Here is a 14,429-nt window from a genome sequence, read left to right as displayed (position 1 = left end):
CGCCCGGCCCCCACGTGTGTCCAGAGGGCGATCAGCTAGGACCGAGTGCCCGCAGGCAAACCACTCAAACCTTCCCTTGTGAATCACAACCATCAGGAGCCAGCACCCACCCGCAGGGGGGCAGTCCAATCGCTGTAGTTGTTCTTAACAGGCTGGGTCACACACCTGCCCCTCCGCCCTGCCCTCCCCGTGCAATCTCTCCGGGGCTGCAGATAAACCGTGTCAGCTGGAGCCTCCCAAGTTGCCCCGGACCCCATCGGTCTATTTCTCCAGCCCCACCTGCCGACGGTGCCATTCAGCAGGACCCCTGGCAGCCCTGGCCCCAACGGTGCAGCTTCAGGCCACCACACTGGTTGGAAAGGACCTGTTCTGAGGTCTCTCTTCTCCACTGGCCTGTGACCTGAGGATGGAGCGCTCAGCACATCTTTCTGTGCCTGCTCCTTGCACAGCGCCGGCAGGTGCAGTGCCCCGTCAAGGCTGGCTGGGCCCCCCGGCTTGCTAGACGGCCTCCCTGAGCCTCAGGGCTCGCCTCGGTCAGTGATTGTGGGAGCAGCTGGGAGCCACTGCTCAGCCGCCTGGCCCAGTCCTCCTCGAGAGCTGCTCTGCACGGCCTGGCGGGCACGCGGCGAGGCTGGCTCCTGGCTGGGCGCACTGTGGAGGGAGCGCCCGTTTGGTGGCGGTGCTCAGGCCTCAGACCAGCCCCCAGTTCCTCGGGTTTCTGGGGGTCTGGAGGGTCATTACCTGGGGTCTGTGTGCGGACCTTGGGGGTGCTTGTCTGTGAACCATCTGAGATCATGTGCAAAACTCCAGGGGTACGTGGTATAGGGCAGTGGTTGGCAAACTGGCTCGCGAGCCACATGCAGCTCTTTGGCCCCTTGAGTGTGGCTCTTCCTAAGCCTTAGGAGTGCCCTAATTAAGTTAATAGCAATGTACCTACCTATAGAGTTTAAGTTTAAAAAATTTGGCTCTCAAAAGAAATTTCAATCGTTGTACTGTTGATATTTGGCTCTGCTGACTAATGAGTTTGCTGACCACTGGGCTAGGGGATGTGCCTGGCTGGGGAGAGGGCCCTTAGGGTTAAGAATAAATGTATTCCATATTCATTTGATAAGGGGATTGTCATGGGCGGGGGGGGGGGGGGGGAAAGGAGACATATGTAATACTTTTTGTAATACTTTAAGCAATTAAAAAAAAAAAAGAAAAAAGAAAAGAAATAAAGCCTGGCTGTCTCACTCGGCAGCGTAGGGCCAGAGTGAGGCCGGCACGTAGGGGCCACCTCCTCGGGGCTCTGTACTGCCCTCCCACCGCCCAGCACCCCCAGGCCAGGCCAGTGCACTCATTAGTTCAACTCCTTATTCCTTTCACAAGCATTGGATGAGCTCCTATGCCCGGGGCTGGGGAAAGCCCGAGGCATGGCATACACCACCTGCTTGCTCCCGGGAGCGCCACAGCGGGCGGCCTGTTCTCCAGAGCTGCGCCAGATAACCCACTATTCCTGTGCCTGACAACGTACATCGCTTACCGGTAGAGTGGTACGTGTAAGATAGACAGGAGATGTGTGATCAGAACAGTTTGGTGGGCAGTGTAGAGACCCAGTGCCGACCGCCCCGTCTGAGGGAGCGGCCTCCCAGGTGGACAGTCGCTAGGCCTGGTCTCTCCGAGGGCCAGGGAGTTGCCAGTAAACCCCCTTTAAGATTATAATCCCCCCAACTTTGTTTTGAATATTTTCAAACATGTAAAAACGTTGAAGAGTATAAAGATCATCTGCATTTTTACTACCTGGACCCAACCAAGAATGAACCTTTGTCATATTTACTTTATATGTTTGTCATGTATTCCTTTATCTTTTTTTTTTTTTCCAATTAGCAATAATCATGCCTCGGATAAACCTACGTTCCTGCCACTGCTCAAGGCTATGCATCTATCTTTCTATTTGAAGTTGGAGATACCATGACATTTTCTCTCCATATCCAAATCTGTATCCGGTCCCCCACACCACCACAATGACTTTATCACACCTAAAAAAATGAACAAGAATGTCCTAATATCTGACTCAATTCTATTAAAATTTCTTAGTTGTCCCCTGTTATAACTATTTCCTTTTGAATTAGCGTCCACTCCATGTCACCCACTGCAGCTGTTTTCTCTCTTACCAGCGTCCCCCTCTCCCCCCACCACCACTGACCTTTAAAGCCAATTGACCTGCAGAATGCCCCACTGTCTGGATTTGATTGCTTCCTCATGGTGTCACTGGGCTTGTTTTTTAGCCTCCTGCAAACTGGAAGTTGGGTCTGAAAGTCTGAAACATTTTTTTAAAATAAATTTTTATTGATTTCAGAGAGGAAGGGAGGGGGAGAGCTAGAAACATCGATGAGAGTCATTGATCGGCTTATATTTGTTCACATCCTTTTGTGCACCCCTTACTGGGGATCGAGCCCTCAATCTGGGCATGTGTCCTTGACTGGAACTGAACCCGGGATCCTTCAGTCCGCAGGCCAATGCTCTATCCACTGAGCCAAACCAGCTAGGGGCCAGGTGAACCATTTGTGGCAAGAGTGGTCTTAGGTTGTGCTACGTGTCTTAATGGGTGGCACATGTCAGCTGTCTCACTGTGAGAGATCATGAAGTGACAGCCATCAGTCTTCTTTGTAGAAATATGTTTTACACTTTGTGATTCAGAAGTAATCTAGAGCAGGGTCGCCAACCTTTCGGACCTCACGGACCACCAGTTGGCAACCGCTGATCTAGACAGTGCCTTGTCACCCTGCCCGGTTTCCTGTTACCTCTCACCGAAGAGTTTTAGCGTCCACTGTAGATCCTTGCCTGGATCAACTATTCTTTTGACGCTGCAGAATTGTGATTTTCTGTTTCTACATTTAATAGAAGGCATCCTTCTGATTAAAAAAAAAAAAAATAGAGGTTCCCTTCATCAACAGGGGATGAACTATGTGCCTCCAAAAATACTGGGGAAATGTTGCTTTTCTTTTTTGGTTAAAAAATAATTTTTTTTTAAATCCTCACCCGAGGACATTTTTCCGTAGATTTTTAGAGAGAGTGGAAGAGAGAGGGAAAGACAGAAATATTGATGTGAAAGAAACACATTGATTGGTTGCCTCCTGCATGAGCCCCAACCAGGGCCCAGCCTGGGGAGGAGCCGGCAATTGATCGGAATCGAACCCGGGACCCTTTGGTATCCACTGAGCCAAACTGGCTAGGGGTAAAAAAAATTTAATTACTATTACAAAGCAACCCGATTAAAAAAAAAAATCGTAGTAAAAAATATAACAAAAATTACCATCTTAATTTTTAAATGTACAGATCAATAGGGTTAAGTACATTCACATTTTTGGGCAACAGATCTCCAGAACTTTCTCATCTTGCAAACAGAACGTTTATACTTATTAAACAGCACCCCGGACCCCCTACCCCCAGCCCTGGTTACTGTTCAATTTTTCATCTTTATGAATTTTACTCCTTTAGTAAAGCTGCCTCGTAGAAGTGGAATCATGGTATTTGTCTTCGTGTCTGGCTTACTTCACTGAGCGCAATGTTCTCACGGTTCACCTCTACTGCAGCACGTGTCACATTTCCTTCCCTTTCCGACAGAATATTCCCTTGTACGTACAGGCCACAGTTTTTCATCCCTCAACCTTCAATGGAGCCTGGTTGCTTTCACTCTTGGACACTGTGAAGATGAACAGAACTTCAGACGCTGCTTTTCTTTTGGACATATACAGCGGGGCCTTGACTTACGAGTTTAATTCGTTCCATGACGGAGCTCATAACTCCAATTACTCGTATGTCAAATCAACAGTGAACAAGTGAGACACGTGATGCTGGGCTGACGTTGTGGCGTTCACTGTGACGTTCGCTGCGCCAACTAGCGGTGGGGTATCTGAAGCTGTCTCGTAACCCACATTTTAGCTCACAACTCAAAGCAAAAAATCGGCCGAGAGACGGCTCGAATCTCGAAAAACTCGTTAGTCGGGACACTCGTAAGTCAAGGCCCCACTGTACCCCCAAGTGGGACTGAGGGGCCATATGGTAGTCCCATATTTGATTTTTGAGGCCCCCCACGTCCACAGCAGGGGCCCCTGGTGGAGGCTGCAGGAAAGGAAGTCCCTTAAGAGACCCTCTTGGGCCCTGGCTGGTGTGGCTCAGTTGGTTGAGCGTCGTCCCATGCATCGAGTGGTGGCCGGTTCCATTCCCCGTCAGGGCACATGCCTGGGTGGCAGGATCGATCCCCAATAGGGGGCGTGCAAGAGGCAGCTGATCAGTGTTTCTCATTGATGTTTCTCTCTCCAAAAATTCAATAAAAACATTTTTAAAGTTAAAAAACAAAATGATTAAAAAAAGAGACCTCTTGGGACTATGGGGCAGCAGCTCCTCTCCAGGGTTGCGAAGTCCTATCAGAGGAGGAGAGAGAGGGTCCTCTAGTGCCAAGTGCTGTGTGGGGGGGAGGGGAGGAGTGTGATTTGATTTGATTCTGGGGGCGGCAGGGGCAGACTCATCCGAACAGCATCAGGTCCATTTTAGGGGCACCTTTCCCCACCTCCGCGTGCCCCATGGAAGCAACTGGGCTCTTCACAGCCCGGCTTCCTTCCCTGCGCGCAGCCCTTCCGCGGGCGTGGAGAGGCGGCAAAGAGCCGGAGAGGCAAACGCGTCCCCTTTGGGTTGGCCACGGCTGGGAAACCTGTTCTGGCCCCAAGAGGAGCCCAGCGATCACTGGTGCTGCCCGGGGCTGCTGTGGGGCAGAGATAACGGGCGCAGGAAGGGTGTGGAGGCAGGATCCTCCCAGGAGCCCGCTCTCCTGTAAACAATGAGCTGCCCCGCCAGGGCAGGAGGTGATTCATCTCCCTGCCGCACCGGGCGGCGCTGGGGGGGTGCCCAGGGCCCAGGCAGCTGCGGCCAGGAGCCGAGGCTTTGCCCCTCCCTGTGTGGGTGGGGATCAACCCCAGCCCTCCCGGGAACTGGCCTGACTTTAAAGTGTGGGTGTGTCCAAGGGGTCCGGAAGCTCAATCACCCCCAAGGGAGCAGCGGCCTCCGCTCCTGGATGAGAACCGGCTGGGTTTTGGAAGCGAGACAGCGGGCAGTGGCCACACAGGGCCTCACCACTGTCTGGGCCCCCTCCTGCCATGGCATCTTCCTGGGCCAGCCCTCAACACTGAGTAGTAACCCCAACCGGAAGACGGAGAGGGCACCTGAGCTTCCGCGTTCGCCTGCAAACAGACTGTAGGAGAGCCCAATGCATCCGAGATGCCAAGATGCAAGAACGAGCACTTTTAATAGGGCAATGGACCCGGGTGGCGCAAGGACCCTGTCCACAGCCCACATCTCTGCAGCAACAACCTTTTGGCTGGAAAGCCACACAGAGGCTCCTCGCGGGGCGGCCCCTGGGGAGCAGGTCCCAGTCCTGAAATGTACAACGCGGAGCTCCCGCGGGCACCGTCACTGGGCGGCAGCCTCATCTCTTACCAAGCCCTGGAGCGGCTCCTCCCCGGAAGGGAAGGACTGTCCGAGCCGCTCCAGGCTGGTGCCTGGGTCACTGCTTGGCCTTCTTCACGATGGTGCCCACGGCAGAGATCACGGTGGTCTTGGAGCCGCTGGCACTGGTGGTCACGGTGACGACAGCTGGCAGGGTTGCCGTGGTGGTGAGGATGGTGGGCTGGGCTATGGTTGTCACTGGGATGGCGGAGTCCCACTTGCTCTTTCTCTTTTGAGCATCTGGAAATAAGGCGAGAGAGAGGTCAGGACCAAGACAAAGCACCGAGACCCCCCCCTTTCCGGAAGCAGCGGCCAGAGCGTAGGGAACAGGAGCCTCAGGGCCGGCCACGGAAAGCCAAGGTTGGCTCGACATCTCTGGGCTCAGGCAAAAGCGCAGGGAGGTGGAGCCGAGGCCCGAGGCCCCGTGGGGACCCCCCACCCCCATGGGGTCTGTTCCTCCCACGAGGCAGGGAAACCCTTGCTCCATCTGTGGTGCAGCCGGAAACAGACAAGCGCCTTCTACCTGCAACAGCTGTGCTGGCCGTGGTGGTGGTGGTGGCCGTGGCGTTGGTCGTGGTGCCTTTCTTGGTGCCGGTCACAAACTCAATCTGGAGGGCAAGAGGGAAGGGAGTGAGACCTGGGCCACGAGGCTGGTCCCACCTTTGTGCCAGCCATCTGCCCTAGGGCACAGGCGTGTGGCTGGCACCACACAAAGCAGGCATTGAGGACCCGCGCAAGCGTGACTGGGGGGGGGGGCGGAGTGTTCCAGAGGCGCCCGAAGGGGATTTTTACTCGGAAGAAAACTTCCCAGACACTGGATCCTCCCACTTCACCAGGCTTCTGCACACGCCAGGGGCACCCCTTCCGCCGCCCCACCTCCCATGCCCAGGCCCCCTCCTCACACCAGGGCTTGGGAGGGGGAGGGAAAGGAGAGCGAAGGGAACTCAATCCAGGGCTAAGAATCAGAAAACCCGAAGGCCCCAGCACAGCGCCCAGAGGGCCCAGCAGCTCCTCTGCCTGGGGGTGAGGGAGGCGTCCTGGCGGCCACAGCTGCGGGAGGGTTAGGCCAAACCAAAGGCGGGAGGGGCTTTGTCCTGAACTTTCTCTCGGAGGCTCTGGTCATAAAGTGCTGGTCTCACAGCCACATTTCCCTCCCCAAAGCTCCCGTCCTGCTCGGGAAGAAGCGGTGCTCAGGGCCCTAACGTGAGGGGTCTCCTGGCCATCAGACGAGGACCTACAGGGAAGCACTGGGCAGGCCACCAAGGTCAGCTCTGGAGGCCACAAAAGGCACCGACCAGAGCGCTCTCAGGAGGAAATGCCTGCCTCCCTTCAGCCAGGGAGGACACAATGGCCCCAGAGAGAGAGCCACCAGGGCTCTGCAGCTGTCAGGGGTGGGGATGGAGGGACAAAGGCAGCAACTACAAGATCCAAGAAACCAAATGGAAGCAACTGGAAAGTGACTTCAAGCTGAGACAGGCTGGAAAGCGAGCAAGGCCTGTCCCTCCACAAGGCACCCCTAAGGCTCCAAGCACCACCAGGCAACGAACTGGGGTGGGGGCAGGGCTGGAGAGCAGCCTGGAGCCCTTGGGGCTCCGCCAGCAGGACCCACAAACCCTAAACACTCCCCTTGCATCCAGGACATTTGCCCATCGCTTACTTTGGTTCGCTCCTTTTTGGCTTTTTCCAATTTGTCCATTTCAACCTTCTGGGCTTTGGCTACAAAGACAAGAGGAGCTGTTACAAAAGTGGCCGTGGGACAGCTCCCACGCTTTAGGCCGAGGGACCTTAGTCCAGCACTGGCTGCCTTCCCTGCATCTTGTCTGATGCACTAAGGTGGCCTCCAGGCCCGCAGGGCCTCAAACCCAAAGGCCCAGGTGCGCACGCTCTGAGTTCAGCTGACCGCTCCGTGTGGGAACACAGAAGGCCCGGTATCGACTACCTTCCCTGGACCATGAGAAGCTGGAATTATGGCTTTTCAGGGAGAATGTTGTCAGCTGTTCAAGTTAAAGCAAGACAAGACTTGTGTGGGCCAAACAAAACCCTTCTGCAGGCCGGATCTGGTCCATGGGCTGCTGGTTTGAGACCTGTCACTTGAGGGCATGGACCCTTTGAAATTCCTCCCTGTCCCCCCTAACGCGCCCCCTCCCTCCACCCGCGAGAAAAAGCTGTGCTCTCGCGGCCTCACAACATGCCGTCCCCCTGCCCGTGACCCGTCTACCGCTGGCTGGCCGCGGCATCATCAAACCTCTGCTTGAACGTGTTTCCTCCGTGCCCAGCCCCTGGCCTGGTCAGGCGGCCCTGCCTGCACCCCATCGCATAGCACTCACTGCTGGAATTCCCCCTTCAACCCTCTGTCTTCTTTGTGTCATAAGCCTCCTAAGCCAGGGATGGGGCTGTCTTGTTCAGGGCTGTACACCAGCTCCGTGGGCAGGGACTAACAGGAGACCTTGAAATGCATGCTGCCTGGTGACTGAATAACTGCACGTACAGACGAACAGATGGAGGGACAGATGGGTGTGCAGGTGGACCGACAGACAGACAGATGACTACCTACCTAATGCCTCGTAATAGGAGTCCTCAGACCAGCCATGGGGGTCAAACATATCCTGAAAAAGAAAAGGTTAACGCTGTAGTCAGTAAGGGCCATCTCTCTCCCTCAGCCCCAGCCTCCTTGCGGGACGTACCTTCGGGTAGTTGGTACCGAGCTCATCAATTGCACAGAACTGGATCAGCTTCTCGTAGATGCTGGAAGAAGAAGAGGATGAGGCCCTGAGCAGGGGTGCCAGAGTTTGAGATCACCACCACCCAGCTTCTGGGCTCAGACAAACCTGAAAACCCAGCGGGGCTGTTCTCAGTAAGCTTCCCAGGGGGAGGGAGATGTGCACGGGCCCGACATGACCAGTCCTTTCTGCCCGCCACTCTCGCGGGATGACGGCTAGCCAGGGGCCAGGCTGAACGGTATCGAGGTGAGGGCTGCGTTTTTGGGGTCTGACCTGGACACCTGATCTCCAGCTGTGGCTGGGTTGGGGCTACCATACTCATGCCCACACAGAGGCCAGGGCAGGTCCCTGCTGCCATCACACCCAACTTTCCCAGGTGTGCCCCTTGCTCAGGCACTGGGCAGAGTAAGACCAGACAGCTCTGTCCTAAAGTCTGTCGCCTACACGCAGAACCAGGGACTTCTTAGAGGTGAGAGAAGAACCCACAATGGTCTAGTCCAACCCCCTCACTCACGGATGAGGAAACCGAGGCCTTGTGAGGTCGCGGACTTCAGGAGCTGAGCAGGTGTAAGAACCCAGGCAGGCCCCAACCTAGGCCTGGCCTCTTGGCTCCCAGTCCACACACTGGTTTATGTGCAGCCTGGATCTGAAATGGTAAATGTCCGGCTAGGATCGCAAACTGGCTGATGGTCCCTTTGGGCTCAGGTGGGATCCTAGCTGGGTCTCTCCTCGCCACATCCATGGGGCACCTCAGTCCCTGGTCCAACATCAATGACTCCACCAACCCTGCAGGCTCATGGGAAACTCACCTGGGGTTCCGAAACTCTTTCTTCCTCTGGATCATGTAGTTCATATCCATCCCCTCCTTCATCTTCCGCTCATACAGCTTCTGGATCTTGTCCTACAGAAGAGAAACAGAGGGCCCTATGACCCCACCATGCCCCCAGTCCCAGTCTGTGGTCACATGGGCTGTGTGGACACATGGACACAGGAGATCCAGGGCCGCCTAAAGCCCTGTTCCAGACACACTTTCTCCACCCAGCCTCTGACCAGCCTTTGAACCGCGAGCAGCCTGTTTACACCATGCTTTTCCTCCTGACTCCCTTTGGATAGCTGGCAGAAGGAGTAGTAAAAAGGTCAAGGCCGAGAAGCCACAGAGAAGACCGTGGACGAGTCCCCACCTGGTTCGGCAGCTCCTGAATCATCGGGAGAGGAGTGTCAGGCACTAGCGGTGATGGGCAGGGGCTGGAGGCTGGTTTTACATGTTAACACGGGGGCAAGTCCTCAGCGGGAGACCAGAAGGCTGTGTCCTTCGGAGGAAGGCAGGAGTAGAGTTTTTTGGATTTGGCCTCACAAACTTCCTAGAATGTCTTTGTGGGGAGGCTCACAGATGGCTGGTCCCCACCATTTCATCAAGAGGCACCGTCAGGGGTCAAGTTCAGCTCTCACTTGTGAGCGGAGGTGGGGGGTTAGAAGTCCAAGGGATGCCCTTTGGGAATGCTGGGAGAGGTGACTGCGAAGGCCCACCTTTCGGCCGTGGCCAGTGGAAGCACCGAGTGAGAGAGGGGTTGCAATCTGTCTACCAGGGAAGAGAGGAGCCGAGGGGGACAGACTTGAGCGCTATGGCACAGGCAGGCAGGGGGGCCCACAGAAGGCCCGGCCTATGGGGCAGCCCTCTCTTACAGAGGACTTTTCTGGGTCTCCTGGGCCATGAGACGATTCCCCCATCTCGGGTGAGCGGAAAGGTGTGCTGAGTCATGCTCTCTCCCACTAGGATCTAGAGAAATACCCTAACCTCAGGCTGAGCAGCTGTCTGTGCCTGGCAGATGGCTAGACTGTCCTGACGGGCTGAGACTTGTTGCCTGGTGTGGAGGTTACATTAGGCTTGGGGGTGGCGGGCAGGGGGTTGACGACTCAGCAGAGGGAGGAGACTTCCGGAAAGGGAAGAGAATCTTCACTGCGCCGAAGCCCCCGCCCGCTGCATTCCACAGCCCGGCCCCATGAGTCACCATCCGCGAGGTGGTGCATGGGCCTGGGAGCAGCACGGGGCTCCAGGGGACTCCATGGGGTCCAAGGTGGAGCCTCTATGGCAGTGGTTCTCCACCTTATGGCCCTTTAAATACAGTTCCTCATGTTGTGGCCCAAGCATAAAATTATTTTCGTTGCTACTTCACAACTGTAATGTTGCTACTGTTATGAATCGTAATGTAAATATCTGATATGCAGGATGGTCTTAGGCGACCCCTGTGAAAGGGTCATTTGACCGCCAAAGGGGTCGCGACCCACAGGTTGAGAACCACTGCTCTATGGGGTCCAAGGTGGAGCAGGTAGCACCGTGGCCACCGCAGGCAGCTGGCAGAGGGGGTCTGCCTACTGCTTGTCACAGGTCCCACTCACAGGGGACCTGAAGGGGGACTAGAAACCCTCTCAGAGGCTAGAAGGCCGGACCCCAGCTGTCCTCGAGGGCCTGCTCCCAAGGGGTAACTGCACTAACTGCTACGCGTCCCCGGGGTTTCAAAACCTCAGCTCAGGTCTGTATGGGACTGGATGACAAGCAGCTAGTGAGCTGGCATTTTTGGGATACGAGCATGGGAATTTTAGGCATAAAAAAATGCTCGTGTTTAACATTTTTATAATTTATTTTACATTCTGACAGTCCCTCGGTTTCTTAACAAAGTTCCTTCTGAAATGTTCTCATTGGCTCAGCTGGGTTGCAGAGAAAAGGTATGTCACCTTCTCTGTCTAGGCTTAGGCCCTCATGGAGGGCAAGCCAGGGTGCCCCAGCCAGCGCAGCACCAGGTGAGGTGGCGGAGGGTGGCAGTTAGTACACAGCCAGCACCAGGTGAGGTGGCGGAGGGTGGCATGTGTACACAGCCAGCACCAGGTGAGGTGGCGGAGGGTGGCATGGGTACACAGCCAGCACCAGGTGAGGTGGCGGAGGGTGGCATGGGTACACAGCAACTCCTGAGAGCGGATAAGGGAGGTAACCGGACTGCAGGCTCCTTCCCACCTGGGTGTTTCTTTTACAGAAGCCTCTTCAAGCCGGACCAAACCAGACACCTGCCCCGGCCACAGAGTCAAGCTCGGTGCCTACCTGCAGGTGATTTGAACATCTGCCTGGGGGCTCTGGCGGGATCTTGATTTCATCAGGTGACATATTCCGGACTCTTTCAGAAAAGGAGGCTGTTGAGAGAACAGAGGAAAATTCTGTAGGGAGCTGGGGGTTAGAATAGGAGGTACACATGGGCCATGGGGGGAAAGCACATACAATGTTTTCAGGGAGGGATACACGCTATGGAAGTGTTCAGAGTAGCCTCTCAGCGGGTGGTGTCATCTGAGTTGAGATCATGTGACCAGAAGGAGCCAGCATGTGCCCACTTGGAAGAAGGAAAGTTCAGGCAGAGGGTACAAGTGTAAAGAATGCATGCCAACATGGCACAGCAGTAACTTTCAAGGAAAGAGTATGCCTGGGTGGTGCTGGTAAATGGGAGGTGGGGAGAGAACAGCCACCATCTGCAGCACCTGCCAGTTCCCGTGGTGTAAACTCTGCCGTGGCCAACGGCAAGCTGCCAACGTGCAGGAGCTGAACCCAGGGCGGGGAGGGACGTGCACACTGGCTGACAGTGAGCCAGCTCCAGCTGACTCCGGCCCTGCACTGGCTGTGTCCTTAAAGCAGCTCCCAGGGCTCTGGAAATTCAGAGCTGCTTAATGCCACCCTTTTCATCCTAAGATAAAGGATAAAGAGGGCACAAGCCTCCCTAGATTTGGGGGCTCCACGCATTCAAAGCTGCTTTGTGCATAAATGGCATTAAAAAAATTACCTGTTGGAAATTAGCTTAGGGTCTTTAAAAAAATAAACAAACCAATTGACCCTCTTTGGTCCACCTCATTCTTGGGAACAAAAGGCCCGATTCTGAAGTGGAGAACCACAAGTTCCAAGGGACCATTCCCTCGGAGACCTGCCACTGCCCCCCAAGTCTCCCCTCCCCACTCCTTTCCCCGCCCCGGCCGCCCCTGCTACTGCAGCCATGCTCTGGCTCACTCGGACAATGCGCTGTTTGTTGTGAGGTCTGCCTGTGCTCTTTAAAAACACTCTCTCATGAAAAGGACCATACAATGAGCAAAACAGCAGGCGGAACGGGGTGGGGCAGGATGAAGAGAAAGAATGAACAAAAAGCACCAGCAACGCCCAGCAGGCACTTCCTGGGTCCCCTGTGTGTGCCGGGTTGGCCGAGTGGCTGCGCTCAGCCTGGGGGTGGCCTGGCACAGCCTCCCCTTCTCCAAGACGAAGATGCGTCTTAGCAGACAAGGTGCTCTGATTTCCATTGTTACTGTAAAGAGCTCGGTGCTGATACAGTTGAGGGTAGGGCTCCCTGGCTTAACCAGTCTCAGCGGTGGCCGAACACACCCGCACACACTGCCAGCACCGAGACTGGGCTCAGCCAGGGCAGGGTGTCACCTCTCAGTGTGTCAGTGGGCCTGCACCAGGTGCCCACCCCCCAAGAACCGAGCACGAGAGCTGCCATGTGGGGCGAGGACAGGAGGACCGAGCCTGGGAGGCATCCTGCTGTGGACCCAGATGGCAGTGCAGTCTCGGAGCTGCTTCCAGCAGGGAACCATGTGCTGCTCTCTGCCTAGCACCTTCCTCTGCCTCCTGCCTCCTGAAGCAAGGGTGACACCCAGATCTGGCCGAAGTTCAAACTCATTCTGACTTCCTCCTTCCTCCAGCCCAAGAGAAACTGGAGTTCAAAGGCCCAGATCCAAGCAGCTGCAGAGCCAGGCGGAGGGAATGGCTGGGTGAGCTGGGCCTCCGATGTCATGAGCGTGAGCAACCGGAGCGAGCAGGGCCCGGGCAGGCTGTGGGCACCGGCAGGGAGGGGTGAACTCTTCCCTGGCGCTGAGAGTGCCTGTGTGCACGTGACACAGAGACAAAGAATGCCCTTTGGCATTTTCCAGGAAAGCCTTTAGGAAAAACAGGGTGTGACCGTGTTGCCACAGCAACCCAACCACACTCGGGCTCAAATGGTACACAGTATGGCAGGGGCAGGGAGAGCCCCTTCTGAGATGCTGGGTTAGAACAAGAGAATTCCTAGGAAGTAGCTGGCAAATGAAGGGAAACATTCAGGAAACGAGATAAAAGGTTATCCCTTCGATTTCAGGAGCAACCTTTTAGCGATTCATTCCTAGTCCCAGGGTGAATCAAAAGTAGAAGACATCAGACCCACCTATGGGCTGTTTGCGTAGCCAGAGCCTCCATTTCCCCAGGAGATACATCGAGAAACATGCCCAGCACGGGGTGGGGGTGGGGGGGCAGGGGGGAGCGCCAAGCCTGCCCTCGGTGTGATTCACCCCCGTGCACGCCCAAGTCATGAAACAGCGACAGCACCATAGCCGCCAGGTGCCAATCTGGCAGGAGCAGCCAGTCAGCTGGCTTAGTAACGAGGGAGGAAAGGATGCCTCGCGGGTACTGTGGGGCTGTGGGCAGGAGGCACTAGCTCACAAGTGTCATGAAGAACACCACCCAGGCACCACGGTGCCAGGCACGCCCGTGGGCATTGGTGGGCACCTGGAGGGGATGGAGAGTGTGTGCTCAAGCAGCTGGACAGACCAGTAGGTCAGCTCCTCTGCTGTCATTTGCTCCATTAAACCTGGGGCTGTCTACACAGATAAAATGCTTTCACACCAGGGGTGCAACCCGAGTCCTCCATCCAGAGAATGGACGAAAGGAGCGGGGTACAGGCACTGTGTTCAGCTGTGCCTCCTCAGTGAGAACGGGTAATGGCAACCAAACAATGAGGCTCAAAGAGCTGTGTCCTCTGCAGGTGAGTGGATTACAGAAACGGTGCAGACAACAAAACAATGAAAACAAACAAAAACAAGAAGGGACGTTCGGCGATGTCTAGAAACATTTCTAACTGTCACAGGTGGGCCGGGAGGAGGGCAGTGCTACCGCTATCTGGGCCATAGAGACCCGTGATGCTAACACACTGTCAGAGGCACAGGCCAGGCCCCCACAGCAAAAAGTTATCCAGCCCCCAAGTGCCGACAGTGCCGAGGCTGAGAAACCCTGACTTGTGTGACCTTCTGAATGAGGAAAACCACGGTGAAGGGAGGTCTCTGCCTGGCTGGGCTGAGGGAGGGGCCAGGGGACGTTCTGGGGTCAGTGAGATGTTCTGTAGTCTGCGGTGGGCTCACCACTGCATCCCGTCAAAACGCACCCGACGG

General features: G+C 55.6%; 1 protein-coding gene across 3 annotated transcripts in view; it reads right to left on the bottom strand.

Moving 5' to 3' along the window:
- Nucleotides 1-5,265: 5,265 nt before the first annotated feature.
- The window catches only part of SAP30BP (SAP30 binding protein), a 32,340-nt gene continuing 23,176 nt past the window's right edge, over nt 5,266-14,429 (bottom strand). For all 3 annotated transcript variants that reach the window (XM_059671249.1, XM_059671251.1, XM_059671250.1), the window contains 7 exons: nt 11,299-11,387; nt 9,014-9,105; nt 8,169-8,229; nt 8,039-8,090; nt 7,142-7,200; nt 6,008-6,092; nt 5,266-5,724 (listed from right to left, as the gene is read on the bottom strand). In XM_059671249.1, the coding sequence (XP_059527232.1) occupies nt 5,543-5,724; nt 6,008-6,092; nt 7,142-7,200; nt 8,039-8,090; nt 8,169-8,229; nt 9,014-9,105; nt 11,299-11,387 (620 nt within the window). In that variant the 3' untranslated portion in view covers nt 5,266-5,542. The remainder of the gene's footprint in view (nt 5,725-6,007; nt 6,093-7,141; nt 7,201-8,038; nt 8,091-8,168; nt 8,230-9,013; nt 9,106-11,298; nt 11,388-14,429) is intronic.

The sequence above is a fragment of the Myotis daubentonii genome, chromosome 16 (assembly GCF_963259705.1).
Source record: "Myotis daubentonii chromosome 16, mMyoDau2.1, whole genome shotgun sequence".
In the NCBI taxonomy this organism is placed as follows: Eukaryota; Metazoa; Chordata; class Mammalia; order Chiroptera; family Vespertilionidae; genus Myotis; species Myotis daubentonii.
Note: the sequence above shows the minus strand (reverse complement) of the source record. Positions and strands in the feature narration are given on the sequence as shown.